The 20561-nt window shown below is 47.6% G+C and overlaps 2 protein-coding genes across 3 annotated transcripts in view; both read left to right on the top strand.

Moving 5' to 3' along the window:
• The first annotated feature begins 35 nt into the window (after nucleotides 1-35).
• On the top strand, nucleotides 36-14421 carry L2HGDH (L-2-hydroxyglutarate dehydrogenase). The gene is made up of 10 exons (XM_048949191.1): nucleotides 36-195; nucleotides 309-424; nucleotides 1319-1470; nucleotides 4023-4154; nucleotides 5772-5934; nucleotides 6821-6855; nucleotides 7843-8010; nucleotides 9380-9537; nucleotides 10963-11094; nucleotides 13488-14421. The coding sequence occupies exons 1-10, from the start codon at nucleotides 119-121 to the stop codon at nucleotides 13681-13683; spliced, it is 1329 nt and encodes a 442-aa protein (XP_048805148.1). The 5' UTR covers nucleotides 36-118; the 3' UTR covers nucleotides 13684-14421.
• A 2678-nt stretch (nucleotides 14422-17099) lies between these two features.
• The window catches only part of SOS2 (SOS Ras/Rho guanine nucleotide exchange factor 2), a 48779-nt gene continuing 45317 nt past the window's right edge, over nucleotides 17100-20561 (top strand). Inside the window, exon 1 of one of the 2 annotated variants that reach the window (XM_048949123.1) lies at nucleotides 17100-17433. In XM_048949123.1, coding sequence (XP_048805080.1) covers nucleotides 17347-17433 — 87 coding nt within the window. In that variant the 5' untranslated portion in view covers nucleotides 17100-17346. The remainder of the gene's footprint in view (nucleotides 17434-20561) is intronic. The other variant, XM_048949122.1, reaches the window with a different exon arrangement.

The following is a 20561-nucleotide window of genomic DNA, read 5'->3' as shown; positions in this document are numbered from 1 at the left end:
AATCCAAGGGGAAAGAAAGGCGAAGGGAAACGTCACTCGCAGCGCCCGCCCCGGCAGCCCAGCGCCCTTCCCCCGGCGCGGCCCTCCGCCGCCCTCCCTGCCCGCGGCCGCCCACAAGATGGCGGCGCTGCTCGGGCGGCGTTGCGGCCGCGTTGTGGCTGCGGCGCTGCGGAGGGCTCAGGTCCGGCAGCGCAGGTGAGGCCGCGGCCGCCGCGCTCCGTGAGGGCCGGGGCGGTAGGGGATCTCGGGGACGGCCCGGCCCCGCCTCGCGTTGACCGCGCTCACACCCGTGCCCCTTGTTTTTGCAGCACGTTCGACGTAGCGGTGGTCGGTGCGGGAATCGTAGGGCTGGCCGCCGCCCGGCAGCTCGTCCTGAGGCACCCCGCGCTCAGCTTCGTCGTGCTGGAGAAGGAGCGGCAAGTAGGTACGGCCGGCGGGGCCTGGATGGCCTTTAAGGTTCCCTTCCGCCTGGCTGGATCTGCTGTTCCTGCAGTTACTCCTGAGGGTGCTCTCTGTGTACGGCCAGCACTGAAGCGGCACGCCTCCCATCGCTGCTTCAGACGCTGGGGGGTTTATTTCCAGCATGCTTAAGGATGCAGGAAATGTTGAGGCATGTGGACATCTGTCCTGGCTTTGAGATAAGAAAGTTGGAGCCCTGTAATTTCAGTGCTGCTGAGCAATCCCCAAAGAAGAGGGCAGGCTGCAGGGGAGCTGCACCAGATGGCCTTTAGTGGTCCCTTCCAACTCCATGACTCTATACCTTAAGAGAGAAAACGTGCCCAACTCCTTCCGTAAAAATGGTATTGATGTTTTTCAACTCCGTGTGACCTGGTTGCAAAGTAACTGAGTAAACTGAAGAAGTTAAAGAGCAAGCTGATGCAGTTCACAAGACCTTGAAAAGCCTTCTGGACCTGACATGCCCCAAACAATTGACTGTCGCACTGACTTTTTGTTAAGTGAGGCCTTCAAGGATATATGTCGCTGTAAAATATGGATTAATTAAACTTAGCATAGGAGCTTGGATGATCTGGCCTGCTGTTGTAACGCTTGGAGCAAAAAATTGCTGCCCCCTCATGTTGATTCAGCACATTTCAAGTTAGTTAGTTATTAACTAAGTGTTGCTACGGCTATATTTTTTTTAACCTTCTGAAACCCAGGGTGGAATTGTGTGTGCTGTGTGGTTATGTTGTATCAGCACGTCTTGCGATGACACTGATTTAGGGCAGGACCTCCAATACCACGCTTTTCTAATGGGTGAAATAATCAATCGTGGGATTCTAATGGTGTATTTTAACAGTGCGTTTTTCTTTCTCTTTAGCTCATCACCAGAGTGGACATAACAGCGGTGTGATTCACAGCGGCATTTACTACACTCCTGGATCCCTGAAAGCCAAGCTGTGTGTACAAGGTGCAGCTCTCTGCTATGAGTATTGCGACCAGAAGGGAATACCATATAAACAATGTGGGAAGGTATAGGAACTACTTTGCAAACTCTAACTGTATAATATATATTACAGTGTATTGTCTATGCCTGGCTATGGTGGTTTCTCCCAAGAGATGCTTTTTACAGCCTTCCAGACAAAGGTGCTTTCATATTTTCTTTTTCTCAGCTCCCCAAATCAGTTCCTTCACTGACCCTAAGCAATTATTCTCCTTATCTGGGAGCTGAGCTGAATCAGCCCAGGTAACAGTGGAAGCAAAGTGCCATGGCAGGCACCCATGCAGAGCCATTAATTCCAAGGAACACAAAGGCTCTCGGTATGCATCTTGGCATAACAAGCTCTGAGAAGACTCACTGACTTGAATACAGCTTCAGATGTGACCCAGCTACATGCATGTGTGTCGTGTTACATCCAGGTAATACATCTCAAAGTGCTGGGAACAGAATTGTGGCTATACTGGTTCAGATCAGGATGTATGCAACCTGTGTCTGGAAGTGTCTACAGCCAAAGACCGAGGAAGGAATGAGAACTAGACAAGCAAATCTACTAATTCTTCCAGATTCCACGTGCTTTCAGTTCAGGTTCACAGTTGTACTCTGAGCCTTATCTGGCTTGTCTGTGGTAATTCAATGGATTTCTTGTCCAAGCATTTTTCTATTAAAATCAGTTTCACAGATCAGCAACTCATTGCGTGAGCCCATGCCCAGCTACCCCTTTTGGTTTTGAAACCAGCTCCTGCTAGCTTCATCTGATGCCTGTTGGCCCTTTAATTGAAAGACATGCTGAACAATCAGTCTGTGCTGACATTTTCCCAGTCATGCATCATTTTGTATTTCCTGCTCCTCATAAATCAGCTCTTGCAGCTGGTGACTCTTAGCCTGCTTAGTCACTCCTGTGAGAGAAGCTGTTTCGTGCCTTTTGTTACTCACATCTTGTTTTCTGTGAACCATTTGTAGTTTAATGCATCTTTGGTACAAGATGAGCTCCAGCATTCAGGGTGTGGTTGGACTCTGGATTTTTGCACTGAAATATTACAGTTCTCCACTATTGCTTTGTACCCCTTTCCTAACAGTTCCCAATTTACAATGTGGGACATTTTTACTGTCACAAGACACGGAGCTGATGTTTTCAGAGAATCACAGAACTGTAGGGGTTGGAAGGGACCTCCAGAGATCATCGTGTCCAACCCCCCTGCCAAAGCAGGTTCCCTACAGCAGGTCTCACAGGTTTCATAGGACTGTCTGCAATAACTCCAAGATCTTGGTCCTGAGCAGTAACTTGGAACCTGACGCCCATCATTTTGTGTGAGAGGCCAAAACTTTTTGTTCTGTGGACATCGTTTCACACTTCACCTGTGCTGAATTTCATCAGCCATTTTGCTCACTTCTTGCTCGCCTCAGAATGTCCCTCTGTAGTTCTTCAGCATCACCTCCACGAAGTATCAAAACCACTTCGAGCTGCTTTGAGCTGTCACCTGACTTACCTCACTTACCTGGTTTCCCCTTTCCAAGTCACTCAGAAATATCTTGGGTAACAAAGGCCTTTCCCTTAAAAATGCAGATGGTGGCTGATGTGATGGCCGCTAGCCCAGTGGCTTTTCCTCAGCACCAGCTGCGAACTGGGTGCAGATCTCTTCCAGAGATGGGGACGCAGAGCAGAGGTACCTGCGATGTGCAGTGCAGGTGGATCCGTTTGTGTGCACAGAGCTGTGCAGCCTGAGCTGTGACACTGGTCACAAGGTGGCAGTGTGGCTTTGTGCAGCCCTACGCCCGCAGTTAGGAGCCAGCTCCCAGCTCAGAACTGGGAACCAACTGGGAGGTTGTGGTGCTTTGGAAGGGCTAGCACTGTCCTACCAGTGTTCTTGGTCCTTTGCTGACACTGTGTGTCTTTGTGCATCACCTTCCTCAGCAATATGTATTCTAGGGAAGATTATGAATCTTTATAGCTGATTTTAAAACAAAGCAACCCCAGGCTTGGACAACTTTGTGCCCTATAGTGCAAAGGTGCCAGTGTTCCCAGAGCTGAGCTGGGGCTGCAAGTAGTGTTGCCTGTGCAAGCTAGCTTCTGGAGTCCTTGGTGCAGACAGTTCACAGCCTGGATAAATCTCTTGCAGTAGTGATCCAACCATGTGCTGGAATGAAGGGAGGCTGCTGCACTTCAGTTTAGATGTGGTATCAGAGCCCATCCTTTACTCTGATACCAAAACAGTTTTGAGATTTGTGCATCTTGCATTAAGGTCAGTGTGGTCTCCTTGGAGGCATCCCAGTGGCTCCTTAAAATCATCGTCTCTTCTTTCAGATTTGTGATCCCATAATACTTTTAGCAAATATTTTCCATGGATGGTCATTGAAACGATACATTAACGTTTGTTTTTCACTGTCTTTACTGTATTGTGCTTTCTCAGTGGTGGATGGTATTTACCAACTTGTGCCAGTAGTGGTGCAAGGTATTTTTTTCCCCTTTCCATTCTAATTCAATGTTTGCTCTCACTATTGCTTGCTCTTAGCTTGGGATTGATGCCAGGCCTCAACGGGCTTTGTGTATTTTGCTCACTAGTGTGCTTTGTTATCTTTTCTGTAGCTAATTGTAGCTGTTGAACAAGATGAAATCCCAAGACTCAAAGCTCTGTATGAGAGAGGGCTCCAGAACAACGTCCGAGGTCTGAAGTTGATTGGAACAAAAGAAATACAGGCAAAAGAGCCCTTCTGCAGGGTAAGGGATTTTGTTATATTTAACTGTCATGCAAGATCTCAGCTTTTCAGGTGATGATATTTTTGAATTTAAGGTAAATATGTTTCTGCCTTGAGGGAATTTGCATGCATGTTAAGCTCCAAAGACCCTGAAAGCCTGGAAGAAATGTAACTGCCAACACAAAAGTACAGATCCATTCATTTCTGGGACTTCTTAACTAAGGCCAGTTCTTCACGTGTATGATTCATTACACGGAATTCAGACCAGGTCTATCACATTATAAGGTGATCCCACAGAATCTTTTGTGTTGATGGATGTTTTTACCCAGGTTTTCTTCTGCTCACTGTTCATCCGTTCTCTGTGTGCTGCGGTCATTAAGAGCTGCTGCTGCTGCACTAATTGCTGGTGAAATGCTGGCTGTGTCACGAGAGCCAGCATTCACAAACTGGGGAGTGGGTAATTAACATCAACCTATCAAAGAAATCAGAATTATTGCAGTCAAAGTGACTCTAGAGGGACTCCACAGCCCCTCTGTAGGACTGAATCTATAAGCAAATAGGTCTGCAAGCTGTTTGAACTTCAGCCTTTGCTCAGCTTTACACATAGGTGTCTTCTCTCACATATGTATGTGCTCAGGGAAAAAAAAAAAGAAAGGAAAAGAAAGCCACCATAATTTCTCCCTAATTTTAAAAATTTGTTTGCTCTTCTACTTGCAGGAGCCTGCCTGTGTGTTTTTGTGGTTGATTGGCAGACTTTCCCTTGTCCAGAACTGCTGCATTTGAGCTTATGCTAAGACAGTTCTGTACCTTCCCACTAAAATTACATAGCTTGTGTCAAATTTGATAGTGCAGCGATGAGTTTGTCTTTTCATCTGCAAATACAAATTGGTATCAAGGCAATTTTGATGGTGTTGTTTCATACCCATGTTGTGGCACCTTTCAGCTTGTTTATTTTGACAGCAGTAGAAATGTGAGCAGTTTGTGGGTTACAGAGTTGTTACTGTTTGGTTTGTTGTTGATGGAAAGGAACATGGATGTAAACTCCCTCTACAGTTTCAGCTGGCAGCTTGGTCTTGCTGTAGATGTGTGACTCACTGCTTATGAGTGGTTGCAGGTACATACAAACCATTGGTGGAAGGAAATCTTTTTCATCTTTTTCATACATTTTGTATCCACTCCTTAAAACTTTCTTTGCTTTGTGTTCAGGACTCAGCTGAGCACTGACTTGTGCAGATGACTGGATTCAGGCTTCCTCCACTTGCTTTGGCTTCCTGAACTGAATCCCTTCCTCCTAAACATAGGGGGCTTGAATGGTCTTGCAATACATTGCACTTGAGTCAGAATTATGTCAGGAATAGTTGTTCATGCTGTGGTTTCACAATTATTTAACCCACTGTAATTGGTTTTCACCTTATTAGTTGTCAGTAAACGCAGACACTGCTACTGGAGCTGGCATGTGGAGAGGTGAGGGACAAGCAGCCAGGGATGGGGAGGCAGCAGAACTCCATTCTCAGTGGCAGTGTGCGTTATTCCAGAGGAAATATATCAAATATATCTGTATCAAAGACCAAAGTGTGCATACAACTTTCACTGGTGGATTTTTGTGTGTGTGTGTGTGTGTATCTGAATACCATTTCAGGGTCTGATGGCCCTTGATTCTCCATATACTGGCATTGTGGATTACAGACAAGTGGCTCAGTCCTATGCTGAAGACTTCCAGGAAGCAGGTGGAACAATCTTGACTGATTTTGAAGTTACAGACATGGAGATGGCTAAAGAAAGTTCTTCAGGAAATGAAGATGGTAAGGCAGTTTTTGCCTTCTTTTTGCTATAGTCCTGAAAGAGATTTTGTTCAAAACATGTTTGTGTCAATTGAAATCACGTTTCCTAGCCTTTCTGTCTGTGATGTGTTTAGACAAAAGGCATAATGGTGTTAGTGAGAGTATTCAGCAAGCTCACTGTTTTTCCCAGGCAGGTCAGCCTTCAGTTGAAATACTTAATGTGTGAAAATGACAGTATAATAAATGGGAAATAGGTTGTTCTCTCCTGTTAGAATGTGATTTAGTTGAATATTGCATTTGTGTGCTTGTGACAGTGCTCTTTCTTTATCCTAGAGGGTGGGTTGGATCTGGAGTGATGCACAGAGTGCAGATTGTGGAAGGGTAGAAAAACAGCAGTTTATAAATGTAATTATGTCCAACCATACGTCCAGGAGTGGCTTTTCTGCAGTCTGCCAGGGGAAGACCCTGGTAATTACAGACCTGTCAGCCTCACTTCAGTGCCTGGTGGAATTATGAAGATTATTCTGGGAGTTATTAACAACACTGGGAAGACAATGTAGTCGTTGGTCACAACCAACATGAGATCACAAGGGGAAAGTCCTGTTCATGGATTTAATCTCCTGTTATGACAAGGTTGGCACACCTGGTTGACCAAGGGAAGCCATTTGATAGGACGTTTTTGGATTTTAGCAAAGCTTTTGATGCTGTTTCTCACAGTGTCTTCTAGACAAAGTGTCCAGCATACAGGTAGGCAGAAACAGAATGCAGTGGCTGAGCAGTTGGCTGATGAGTGGATCTCAAAATGCCATACCAAATGGGGTTACATCAGGCTGGCAGACAGCCAGTAGAGGGGTTCCACAGGGCTCCATTTTAAGGCCATTTACACTTCTATCTAATTCTGTTACAGGCCTGAAGTACCCAGTCATTGTTAGGAGCTCTAAGGTAAGAACTAAACTTAAGATTTATTGTCTTCATAGGAAGCTATTTCTCCTTTCCTTAAGAATATCTGTTGAGCCCTAGTGTGTTATCAACCTCCTAAAAGACAAAAAGCTGCTGTTCTGCATCATGTGCACTACCATCCAGGGCTGCTGTTACAAAACAACTGCAGCCAGCTGGTAGCAAAGCATGTGAGTATGCCCAGAGTTTACTGTGTGCTGGGAATAAAAATGAAAGTATAACTTTCTGCTGCCTGATGGTGTGTGCTCCTTATCTTCCTTATTTGTACCTTCGTTTGTTGTTCCCATGGACTCCCTTTATTAGTTACTCATTTGGAGAGAAATGTATTCTCGTGTTTGTTCTCAATCTGCAGCATCTATGAAAAAAGATAAGGAGGCATTTGTAATCGTTTTATTATCAGAAGACCACAAGGGCATTCAGGACAGCAGGTCCATATGCTGAGGTCGTTCCTGTGGGTCAGTTCATGCTGCACAGGAAATGTGCTTGTAACCTTTTTGTCTTCAAGGGAGAATACCTGGACTTTTCCTTAGAGACTGAGCAGAAAAAATAAGGCAAACAACACGTGCACAAAAAACATCCCCTACCCCACTGCAGATAGTGTTTGAAGTTAGTGCTGCTGGTTTTTGTATCTGGTTTTATATGGTTGGTTTCCTTTCTGTTTGTGACTGGATTTTCCAAGGCTGTAGGGCGATGGGTCTCCTCCTGGTAGATATGTTGTATTTTTAATTGAGGTTGGTCTTGCTTTTCCCTTCCCTTCCCTTCCCTTCCCTTCCCTTCCCTTCCCTTCCCTTCCCTTCCCTTCCCTTCCCTTCCCTTCCCTTCCCTTCCCTTCCCTTCCCTTCCCTTCCCTTCCCTTCCCTTCCCTTCCCTTCCCTTCCCTTCCCTTCCCTTCCCTTCCCTTCCCTTCCCTTCCCTTCCCTTCCCTTCCCTTCCCTTCCCTTCCCTTCCCTTCCCTTTTTAATCCCCCTCCAGGGTGAGGAAATCTGCTGTGGGCACATAGTGACCTGTGCAGGGCTTTACTCAGACCGCCTGTCTGAAATCAGTGGTTGCAGCCCTGAGCCTCGGATTGTACCCTTCCGTGGAGATTATTTGGTGCTAAAACCAGAGAAGTGCTACATGGTGAAAGGAAACATTTACCCGGTATGTACTCTCTTGTATGTGTTTCATGGTGTGTTGTAGGAACTGCTAAAGGCACAGACGTGAGGGCAGAATTACACTGTTGTTTCTGTTGGGCTGAAATGATGCGCAACATGAAATTAGAATCGTTTGATTTCTGCCAGGATGACTTGTTTTTGATGATTCTTAAGGAACAGATAGAAAAAAAATAGATGTGGCAGGAAAAGGACAAGCTTTATAATCTATTATAGCTGCCTGTCTGACCTCTGGTCACCTGGAAGTGATGCAGGATTGTGCCTTGGGATGGGAGGGAGGAACTGGCTGGTGTAGGAGGGTATCTTCCAGCTTTGTGCCATAGCTGTATGGTAGCTTGTAGCCTTCTCTTACTGCCAAACATGATAATAAGACTAGAAAACTGCTTAATTCTTGCTGTCACATTACCAGCAACAGATGTCATCTGTGCCATGGTTGTACTAAGCTTAGAAACCTTTTAAAGTGTGTTTCTAACAGAAAAAGCAGAGCTCTGAATATACAAAAGGAACATACACTGAAGTGATTTTTCAGTCCTCATTTTTGGTATGTTTTGATATACCCAATGCTTGCTTATTTTCAGACTGTAAGCTGCTCACCTCTGTGGGCACCTTTCCGAAACAGCTAAAGATGCTGAAGCACCAGCCCAGAAGAGTTGTGCTTATTTTATACTTGCTGTATGTAGGCAGCTTATGTCTGGTACAGCCTTTATACACAATTGCACTGTGTTCCTTTGATAGACAAGAGAAAGAATCTGGAGATAAATTACTATTACTTATTATTACTATTAATCAGGCTTGCTAATTGTGTGCTGTTGCAAGCTATACAGGAATGGGGAGATTTTCCTCGTTTTATTTTATTGCAGTGTAATTACTATTGGTGAATAGCATTTGTGTGCCATTAGTTTTGTTGTGGGTTGATTTATACCTTGAGAAAACATGTACTTTTTTTTCTGCTGATCGTTTTGCCTTCCCTGAGATGCAGTCTCACTTAGCCCTTCTCTCTGGCATTTTCAATTAGCTGCCTGCTGGAACTGTACAATTAACAAGCAGAAAAATAATAGCTCAGCAGCCAGTAGCATACTTATTTGAATTATTGAATTTTACTGTGGTGATTGGAAATAAAGTGGCCAATTGAATTCATTTTCATGTTTCATTTCAAATGAATTATTTCCTTTTACTGGGAGGACACCACTCTGCTGTGTTTTGGTTTGTTTTAGTAACTCTCTCACGCAATAAACTGCACTGTCCTCCTCGTAGATATTTCCCATGCTTCTTGGAGCAGTGTGTTGGCTTGGCTGGCTTGGAGCTGTTTCACTCATCTGGGTTGGAATAGCTGCAGTAAGTGTTGTGTCCTCCTTTAGGTTCCCAACCCTCGGTTCCCTTTCCTGGGGTTTCATTTCACACCAAGAATGGATGGCAGTGTTTGGCTCGGTCCGAATGCAGTGCTGGCCTTTAAGAGAGAGGGCTACAAGCAGTTTGACTTCAGTGCTACAGACTTCTTAGATGCTGTGCTGTACAGGTAATATCTTGTCTTTTAGTCTGCTGAGTGCACTTAATTAAATGTCAGCTTGTCGTTCCGTGGAAGCTCACTCTTGTCAAAAGCCCTGCCAAGTTGTAGAGTTTTTAAAGGCAGATGTGCTGATATGAGTGGATTTCTCAAAGAGATTTGACTTGGTGTAATCTAATATTTGAAGTTTTTAAACTGCTGAGGCATGTGTCTGCAAGTGTGAGGATGTGGCCGTTCATAGGAAGGTGCTGGTGAGCCCTGTTCCTCCCAACGGGCTTCCAGGGCTGCTTTTGGTTCAATGGAGTGCAGTATTTTAATCAAGCTAGACAGTGGCATTAAATCTCTGCTTGGAAGAGAGAATACACATTGGCCTGAATTGTCATGTTAAACTTTGTCAGATCATCAGTATGAACTGAAATGCACCCAAGGGCAAGGAGATGTGTTAGCAGCCACAAAGGCTCCCTCCTTCAGCCAGAGGGTGGTGAGGCACTGGCACAGGTTGCCCAAGGAGGCTGTGGATGCCCCATCCCTGCAGGCATTCAAGGCCAGGCTGGATGTGGCTCTGGGCAGCCTGGGCTGCTGGTTGGCGACCTGCACACAGCAGGGGTTGGAGCTGGATGAGCACTGTGCTCCTGTGCAACCCAGGCTGTTCTAGGAGTCTGTGATTCTATGATAAGGCAGACTGGGAAGCAGCATATCAGAGGAGCTAGGAATCACTGCTAAAAATTCAAGCATAAATGAACAGAGTATCTTTAGAAGTTAAGAGAAATCTTGCTTCGCTGTGAGGGGTTGACAGACCTTTACTGAGTGCTTAATTTTAGGAATGAAACTGGGAAAATGATGTGGAAATTCTGGGTTGGATCCAGAGAGAGGCTGCAGAACAGGTCGGGGAACTGCAGAACAGCTTTCTGGCAGGGAGCTCAACTTTATGCAATTTATTAAAGGGAAAAAGCTGAAAGCATCTTGGTTGATGTCTACAGATTTTTGTGTTGGAAGGTTTGAGGAGAGCAAAGCTAGCAAATAAGGCTGTTGCAAAGACACAGTGAGATTCCTTGACTGAAAGCTGAGGCTGTTAGGAGTATGACAGAGTTTTCAGAACGACTGTGGACTAAAGGCCCAAGCAGTAAGGCTGTCCTCTCTTGCTATGGGGATTTGCAGCTTTTGGTTATTTGATTGGACCAGAGGAAAATGCTGGACATAGGAAAGACTCAGCTCAGAGTCTGCAGCACTGCAGCTTTGTATTCAAGGTTTGTTGAAGCAGGAAGAACATGAATCTATTTTCCAAATAGAAAGCATCTGTCAGATCACTGATGTTGGGAAGGGGAAATTCCACCAGGCAGTTGGATTTGCTTCCTTCTTAGGCAGCTTTAGTTGGACGTGGCTGTGCTTATCGTGGAAGCTTTGTTTCTCCCACAGTTGTTTTCTTTTCCTCTACAGTGGCTTATGGAAACTCGTACTGAGAAACTTATCGTATGGACTGAATGAGATGTACAGAGCGTGTTTCCTTAGTGCACAGGTGAAGGAACTTCAGAAGTTCATCCCAGAGGTCACCGTCAATGATGTACTCAGGTAAAGAAAACACTGCTTGTCAGTAACACTCACTGGCTTCTTAAACCTCTTCTTTTCTTTTTGTTTCTTTTTTGAACAGCAACAAATGCAGCTCACTGCTTTCTTCCACCAAAATGCACCGCGGAATCATAAACAGATACTGCTGCTTTCCACAAGAAGGTGTCTGAGGAATGTTTGTTTTACTTTGTTTGGTCTCCATTGGCTGAAATTCACAGAAGAGACCAAAAAGAAAACAAGTCTTCAGAATTTCAATCCACAAAGAGAGTAAAGGCTAGTGAAATTAATCAGTGAATGGCTAGTGGATGGGAAAGCCAGAGACCTGTTACTGATGCTGCTAAAGGGAGAGATGTAGCATAACTCCTTGTATTTAGAAGACTGCTAATTGACCCTGAACATATGGCTTAAAACATAGCTGTTTAATGGAAAAATGGAAGGGTGTAGTGCTGGAAAAGAACTAGAGCTGGCAGAGATTCTAAGAAGTGTCAGGCACTGGAATGGATGCCCAGGGAGGTGGTGGAATCACCGACCCTGGGGGTGTTCAAGGAAAGACTGGATGTTGTGTTGAGGGACATGGTTTAGTAGGAGCTATTGGGAATAGGTGAACGGTTGGACTGGGTGATCTTTTAGGTCTTTTCCAACCTTAGTGATTCTATGATTCTATGATTCTAAGTGCTTGCATCTCTGTTTTGTACAAGGAGGAGGACAGTGATGTTGCTACATGTGTGCTTAAAAGTGTCTTCAGATAGAAGCAAATACTGACTTGGTTTGAATGCGTCAATAAAATTGTATTCAGCTTCGTAATGCGAGGAGGGAGAACAAGGGATTCAAAGGAGTGTAGAAATGATAAGGAAATGAAGAGACTTGTCAGGAAATGTGAGGCGTTTAGAATACTTGGGGATGATTTTAACTGTCTAAATATTTGCAGGGAGAAAATGCAGTGTAAGAAAGAGCTCGAGCATGGTGAAAAGGAGTTACTGAACTCAGGCAGTGTACCGCTGGCATGAAAGTCATGCTTGATGAGGCTTGCCATTTCAAAACAAAGGATTCTCTTTTGAAAAGAGAGGGCTTGATTGCGTGTTTGAGAAGGGAGGGTGACTTCACAATGAGGAACAATAGAGAAAATCCTCTGCCTGGCTACCTGCCCTTCTTCTGTCCTGATCACACTGAGGCACCTCCTGCTCTGCCTCTCAGGGTGTCCAAGTGCCCTGTGCTCCCCCAGCAGCACAGCAGCTGCTCTCATTGCTTTTTCCCCAGGCATCTTCATCATTGGAACACAGTTGATTTTTGGACTTGAGAAAACTCCAGCGTTCTCAGCCTTCAGGACTAATTTGAAATGGAGAAGGGCAAATTTTCTAACACCCTGGAGGGAATAGCTTCCTTATAGGAAGAATTAGTAGCTTATGAAACGTAATTCCTTAAATGTTGTGGTGTTTACACTATTGCTTTGGAGACTTAAAGCTAGACAGAATGGAAAAATGGAATGATCTCTGCAGCTTTGTTTGCAGAGGACAAACTTGCTGTTCAGGACTGAGGAGGAGAGGTAAAGTCCCACGCTGCAAATGGTTGGTGAGCAAACAGTTGGAATGAGTCTTCTGGGCTTGTTCTGTTCCTGTATTGGCTTTGACTGAGGTAGAAGGCAAGCTGTTAGGGTAGGTGGGCCAATGGTCTGACCCAGCAGGAATGTTCTTGTTGGGTTTGTTACAGATAGCACAGATCTCCACCTTGGGGGTTATTTTCTAGTAAAAGAGAACTCTTGATTCTTGTTTCTTTAGCTCCAAATTGCATTTATGGTTTTTCTAGTAACCAGCCCAGGTGGTAACACCCAGTGGGGTGTCACAGAATGACAGAAGGGGACAAGCAAGCTAGTGCCTGTTGAATGGAAGCACGTTTCCTACACTGACTCATAATCAATTGTGTAAAATCTTTGGTTTTGCCACCAGAGGGGCACAGAGACTCTGATGAGATGTAAACTTCTATAGAATTAGTCTGCACTGAGCTGTTATGTCACATTTCTTCCCATGAGGTGCTCAGAGTCCCGTCCAGCCTGACCTTGAGCGTCTCCAAGGACGAACCCTGAAAATACCTATGTGAAGAAATTGATCAGGGTTGTATTTACATTCTGAGAGAACGTGTCAAAGCTTGGATAAAAGTGTGTAACTTAAAAATCTAACTGCAGATAAGGCCCCTCTTTTTGATTTCGAATGGAGCACACCAGTGTCTTACCTTTTCCTTTCTTCCTGTGGTTTGTGAATGTTGTAACTAATTTCTGGATCTTCTCCATTTTCTACGAGGGGCTGCTGATAATACCTCTAGCCTTTATCATGTTTCAATGAAGCTGACTGGACGGTTACAACACTTTCACTCTGACGTTGTGCTCCTCCTTTGTTTTGCAGGGGTCCATCAGGAGTGAGAGCACAAGCGTTGGACAGCGATGGGAATTTGGTGGATGACTTTGTTTTCGATGGTGGCATCGGAGATATTGGAAGCAGAATTCTTCATGTCAGAAACGCCCCTTCTCCTGCTGCCACCTCCTCCCTTGCCATTGCAGAAATGATCGCTGATGAAGTGAAGCAAAGATTTGAATTGTGAATGATTGCCAGGCGCAGGGCTGTTTTACACCTCTTGTATGTGTAGCGGCTCGTCTGAACTCTGCAGCCTTTCATGATGAAGATAAAACAGGCAGCGTGTTGCTGGTACAAGATGTGCAGTGCAAAAACAGCACTTGAAATGTTTGCCAGCCCACAGCTTGTCGGCTTCCCAAGTAGAGGATGTTTGGTGCCGGGCAAGACCTGCTATGGTGCTGCCATCTGCAAGAGCCAAGCAAATGGGCTGCTTACAGTGAGGGCTTGGCTGCAGGCTCAGCTGGAGCAGGCTGTGGAGGGGCTGGTGCTCGGTGCAGGGTGAGGTTCTCACACCAGGCCCACAGTAGGTGGGGAAGGAGCCTCTGTGGTTGGGTTGCCCACCTCTGAAGAACCCCAGGCACCGGGTGGTTCTGTGCACTGTCTCTCTGTCACTTTAAATTGGCTTGGAGTCATCAGACCCCTAACTGATGTTAAAATAATGGAGATGGAAGGATAAACCCTGCCTAAGGATTCTTCTGCAGATACAGAATTCAAGGTTTTAATGGAGACTGAAAGTAGCTGAATATAGCTATGTACTTAATAGCTGAATTCAGAGCTATGTACTTAAATTTAGAGCATTTCAGAGAGAAATAAGCCTGGCAAAAGATTACCAAACCCAAGTCAATTTCGACTGTGAATCTCCAACTGCATCTTTATGTTATCTATTTTAATATTGAGCTGAAATTAAAATGTATACAGAATCAGACATTTTTCATTTGGCTTAGATCTCAGAAGCCGTCATGAATGGGGAACTTCTTTGGTGGTTTGAGTTATTGGGATTTTTTTTTTCTCGTTTGTTTTTTACCCTTTGAATACTGGTAGGACAAAAGAAGCTTATCTTTGTACAGCATGTTGAGCAACCCAGTGGAAATGGCCTTTGTAAAAGCAAATGTGCAGGGAGGGAAGCTACAGAAACCTGTCTTAACTGAGTCATGTTGCATGCTGCTTCCCTTGGAGCCCAAGCAGCAGTGAGTCAGGAAGGTTTCCCATTGCCCTCCTGGCTGCAGGAGGGGAGCTCACCCTTACTGGTGTTTGAAGCTGTATCAGAGGTGCACCCAGAAGAGAATCCACGTGGAGAACATGCTGTAAAATACAGCTAGATGTGAAACGAGTTCTGAGTCAACTGAGCATCTCAGCGCGTTCTGCATCATTGCTGCAAAAGGAAATACGTGGCCTCAGGGGCAAAGCACTTCAGAATATTCTTAAAGCAGATGTTCACAGGATGTTGGGTAACAGATAATTGTGGGTAGTTTGCTACCAGGCAATTTGCCATGTGCTTTTTTTTTTTAAAGGTTGCTTTCTCTAGTTCTCTGCCATGCATGAAGAAGGTCAGGTATGCAAATAAGGAGCTGTTTGAAGTAAAGTTGTGTGCTGTGAGAGTGGTGAGGTGCTGGAACAGCTGCCCAGAGAGGCTGTGATGCCCCGTCCATCCCTGGAGGTGTTCAAGGCCAGGTTGGATGGGGCCCTGGGCAGCCTGGGCTGCTGTGAAATGGGGAGGTTGGTGGCCCTGCATGGCACAGGGGGGTTGGAGCTTCGTGATCCTTGAGGTCCCTTCCAACCCGGGCCGTTCTGTGACTGTGAAAAGCTCTCACCTGTATTCCTGCCCACAGCAATACTCGATGAAGGTTCACATGTTCCAGGTGCTGTAATGTTGTACAGTGGTATCTCACAACGGAACAGCCGTATCTCTGCTCCCCTCCAGAAGTGTTGCCAGTCAACAGTAAATACTACAGAAAGATTGCAAAAGTGACTTCCTCCCACACGAGGTGTGGCCCTGACATGTATTAACAGAACAAGAACACTACCGTGTGTAGCAGACATACACCACAGTGAGTCTTAGTGCATTTAAAGTGCGCCCTGCTGTGCTTTTTGCTCTCAGGAGATGGTAGCATTTAACTGAAGCCAGCAGAATATTTGTGTTTTTAAAGCTTGCTATAAACCTTTTGTAACATCACTCATGTATTGCCCACGAAGTAGGAAGATGTATGAATGTATGTATTTTTAAAAGGTCCAGTTCACTTGGATGGCTCAATCAGCTTGCCTTTCTCTGTTGTGATTAAAAGAGTGTATTTTTCCAAAAAATGCTGTAATGTCTCTCATCATAGACAGTCCCAAGTTGGAAGCAACCCATTTTAGAGGGAAGTTTTTCAGCCAGAGGGTGGTGAGGCAGTGGCACAGGTTGCCCAAGGAGGCTGTGGATGCCCCATCCCTGCAGGCATTCAAGGCCAGGCTGGATGTGGCTCTGGGCAGCCTGGGCTGCTGGTTGGCGACCTGCACACAGCAGGGGGTTGGAGCTGGATGAGCATTGTGCTTCTTTGCAACCCAGGCCATTCTAGGATTCCATCGGGTTCATGGAGTCCACCTCCTGGCACAACCCAAATGATGAAATGCTGAGTGCCCCACGCTGTGGCTCACTGGATGGCTGCCCTGGGAGAAACTGAGTTCCTTCATTTCACTGCATTGTGTGCAGTTGTAGCATCGATTTTGGGGCCACCACTGCCTCACCTTGGAGCAGTCGGGGAACAACTGTGGCTTCCTGGGGGCAGGGATGTCCCACCTGGAGGAACACAGGCGGTGGGGGCTTGGAGCTGCACTGTGGGTTATGCTTTTCTCCTTGCTCACACTTTGGGTTTGATGAATGTTTTCCCATTGAAATAAAGACTTCGTTGGAAACTTTCCAGCAAACAGCACGGGGCAGGAGGAGCTGTCAGTGCCCGACAAAGCATCACGCAGACAGGCAGTGTGTTCCGATGCAGTGCATCCCTTGTAGAGAAACCCTAAGAAGGGGTTATGTAAAGTGCGAGCCGTGAATGCAATGAGCTCGGAAAATTTGGCTGCTCGGGAGGCGGAGGGGACTGAAACCAGCGCTCTCTAGGGGGGTGAAAGGAACTGCCCGGAGCTAGGGCGAGGCTGCTGTTGACAGGTTACTGAGCAACACGCCGCTGGTTTTTCCCAGGACGGCCGTTCTGCTTGATTCTTCCGTCAGGGCAAGGCTGCTTCACAGAATCACAGAACGGCCCGGGTTGGAAGGGACCTCAAGGATCACGAAGCTCCAATCCCCCGCCTCCAACCTCCACGTTTCATAGCAGCCCAGGCTGCCCAGGGCCCCATCCAACCTGGCCTTCAACACCTCCAGGGATGGACGGGGCATCCACAGCCTTCCTGTAAAGAGGGAAGGAATAAGGGAATGCAAGGAGGGGCAGCTGAAGGGGCTGCCGGGGGGGTGGCGCCGCGCTGCGACCCCCGGACCTCGGCACGATGCCCCGAGCGGCGCCGCCCCCCGTAGCGCTGAGCGCGACTCGGCCGGCAGGTGGCGCCATAGCGGTAGGGCAGAGGGCGGCTTGCCGAAGGCGGCGCATGCGCGCTGAGGGCGGCGGCGGTAGCGGGCCGCAAGGAGCGGGGCCGACGGCGCCTCAGCCGCCGCCCCGTCAGCGCCCGGCGAGCGGCACGGAGCCCGGCCCTCTACCGCGCCGGATGTGATGGCCGCCCGGGCGGGGGGGCGAGCCTAGCGCTGCCCGGCCCGGCTCTGACGGGCGGCGGCGGCGGCGGCTTCTCCTTCCCCTCAGCGCTCCCTCCTCGGTCCGGGGAGCGACTGGGCGGGTTGTCCCGATGCGGAAAACAGGCAGCAGCCATGCAACCGCCGCCGCAGCCCTACGAGTTCTTCGGTGAGGAGAACGGCCCGAAATGGCGGGGGCTGTTCGTGCCCGCCCTGCGCAAGGTCAGTCCGGGGGTGGCGGTGCTGAGGGCACCGAACTGGGGTGCTGCTGAAGGGATCGTGCTGTGCTGGGCTCCTGGCTGTGAGCGGAGGTAAAGGAGGAAGGCTCCTTCTTACACGCAGGGGAAACGGCTTCGTGCTTTGGGTTGGGTGTCAGAGGGAAATCCTTCACCCTGAGGGCATGGCACTGCTCACAGCTATGGGGCCATCAGCAGAGGGGTGGCAGCAGGGACAGGAGGTGATTGTCCCCCTCTGCTCTGCTCTTGTGAGGCCCCAGCTGCAGTGCTGTGTGCAGGTCTGGAGCCCCCAGTGCAAGAAAGGCAGGGAGCTGTTGGAGAGGGTCCAGAGGAGCCACAGAGATGAGCAGGGGGCTGCAGCAGCTCCACTACAAAGACAGGCTGAGGGAGCTGGGCTTGTTCAGCATGGAGAAAAGAAGGCTGTGGGGTGAGCTCAGTGCAGCCTGCAGTACCTAAAGGGAGCCTGCAGACAGGAGGGGAGTCAGCTCTTGGAAAGGGGAGATGGCAGCAGGACAAGGGGAAATGGTTTGGAGTTGAGGGAGGGCAGATGGAGGTTGGATGTCAGGGGGAAGTTGTGTGCTGTGAGAGCGGTGAGGTGCTGAACAGCTGCCCAGAGAGGCTGTGATGCCCCGTCCATCCCTGGAGGTGTTGGAGGCCAGGTTGGATGGGGCCCTGGGCAGCCTGGGCTGCTGTGAAATGTGGAGGTTGGTGGCCCTGCATGGCACAGGGGGGTTGGAGCTTCGTGATCCTTGAGGTCCCTTCCAACCCAGGCCATTCTGTCATTCTGTGGGTGCCACATCCCTGGAGGTGCTTGAGGTTACAGGCAGTTTACAGCAATGATTTGGGGCCCCTTCTGGCCCGAAGCAGTGCTGTGGTCAGGCAGTGGGTGCAGTGCTGTGCTCAGTTGGGTGCCCGTGGTTAAAGCTCCCCACGTCACCCTGGCACGAACCACCGTGCAGAGAGGTGGGGCTCTGTGGCAGTTTGACCCCGACGGGTCTCATTAAATCTAAATGGCGTCTTCGGTTGTGAAATAAGATGTAAAAGTCAGAGAACTAATGCTGCTCCTGACAGTGCTAAACACTTCTGTACGTTTGGGTCAAAAAACCCAACAGAGCAGGGTCGCCATCCTGTGAGCTTTCTTTCTAACCAGAGAAAATAAATCTTCAGCCCCGGTGGCTGCTTGTTAAAATGTGCAATTGCTTATAGGTGTCTTTTCTCCTCAGTATCTTCCTTGTCTGCTGTAGCCACCCTCTAGCATGAAGCAATCCCACTGTAAGATGCATTTCTTTTCTGAACGTGCAGTATCAGTGAGTCAAAACAAAGTGGTCTCATCGTTGTGGCTGCTGCAGGCTGTGCTGGAGGTGCTGCCAGCTGGGAAACCCTGCCTGAAAGATGCAGTGCTCTGATACAGATACAGGGGGAAGGGTCTTTAAACCAGGACGTGTTAGAAATTCATGGCTTATTGCACTGTTTACATCTTGCACTCTGGTAACAAAAGCATTGCTGTCATTGATGGGATATCTGGAAGCTGTACCACTGAAAACCCACTGTGCATTAAAGAAACAGGTTGGTACTTTCTGCATTTAGAAAGCATTGCAGCTGTATATTATTAATTAGTGTCTAAGTTAATTCTGAATCGAGTTGGAGCTGTGTTGGAACACTCCCCATCAGCAGTGCTGTGTGCAGGTCTGGAGCCCCCAGGAAAGACAGGGAGCTGTTGGAGAGGGTCCAGAGGGCACCCAACTGAGTCCATCCCTGGAGGTGTTGAAGGCCAGGTTGGATGGGGCCCTGGGCAGCCTGGGCTGCTATGAAATGTGGAGGTTGGTGGCCCTGCATGGCACAGGGGGGTTGGAGCTTCGTGATCCTTGAGCTCCCTTCCAACCCAGGCTGTTCTGTGGTTCTGTGCCTGTCAACCAGATTAGGTACAACCTGAGGCAGCATCTTTTGTGACTGCAGCTGAGCTTTAGAAACTTTCCTGCCAAACATCTGCTCTCAGAGCACACTGAACTTGCAAGCTTCACCACAGCAATCAGTGCTGCAAGGTCAGGGTAGCATTCCATTTCCTATTTGGAAGGCTTTCTTTGAGTTATTTTTAAATGAGCGCTTAATTGGAGCAGAGAAGCAGGGTTGAAAAACAAATGTGTTGGTGGTTGTTATGTATGCTGAGGTGTGGGAAATGTTAATTTGGAAATACAACAAGAAATGGAGCTGGCTGACAGGTCAGTGCAGTTACCAGTGCTTGCAGAGTTTCTGTGCTGCTTGCATTTTAAGTGCTTTGAAGAGCTTGACTCTCATTCCTTGTGCACACAGCAAGTTTTAAGGTCATTTTTGATCAGAACACCTAAAGCCACGTAGTTCTGTGCAGTGCAGCTGGCTGCTGACAGACGGTGAATGAAAAAATGGAATACTTCAGTTCTTGCTTTAATATGTGAAGAAGTTGAGAACCTGGTTCTTGAATGTTATTCTCTATGCATTTAGGCAGGTTTGTATCCTATTTGTTTTAGGAGGGCAGATGGAGGTTGGATGTCAGGGGAAGTTGTGTGCTGTGAGAGTGGTGAGGTGCTGGAACAGCTGCCCAGAGAGGCTGTGATGCCCCGTCCATCCCTGGAGGTGTTGAAGGCCAGGTTGGATGGGGCCCTGGGCAGCCTGGGCTGCTGTGAAATGTGGAGGTTGGTGGCCCTGCATGGCACAGGGGGGTTGGAGCTTCGTGATCCTTGTGGTCCCTTCCAACCCGGGCCATTCTGTGATCCTTAGGTGACAGAAGAGTGCTAAATTGCATCTGCTGGGGGCAATCTTCTTTGTGAGGGGAGAAAAAAAAAGCGATGCCTTGGGGCCTCGTCGAGGTGGAATTGTTCAGGTAGTTTCATATACTTATGCTCTTTCAGCTGGTGGATTTAGGAGCATCAGGTCCCCATGGAATGCTGGCTGCTGAGCCTTTGTTAGCAGCTGGTTCGTTCTGCCTCTTGTCTTCCTATCAGTGGTTGGGTATCTCTGCAAGTTGGTTTTGGTCCCTTGTTTGTGGATGGGCTGATTTCTCTTGTTGCAGAAATACTCCCTATCACAAATTAGGAACCAAAGGGACTGGTTTCTTTTGCTTAAATCCTATTTTTTAAT

This window comes from Lagopus muta, chromosome 6 (assembly GCF_023343835.1).
Source record: "Lagopus muta isolate bLagMut1 chromosome 6, bLagMut1 primary, whole genome shotgun sequence".
Lineage (NCBI taxonomy): Eukaryota > Metazoa > Chordata > Aves > Galliformes > Phasianidae > Lagopus > Lagopus muta.
This window is presented reverse-complemented; position numbering and strand designations above follow the sequence as displayed.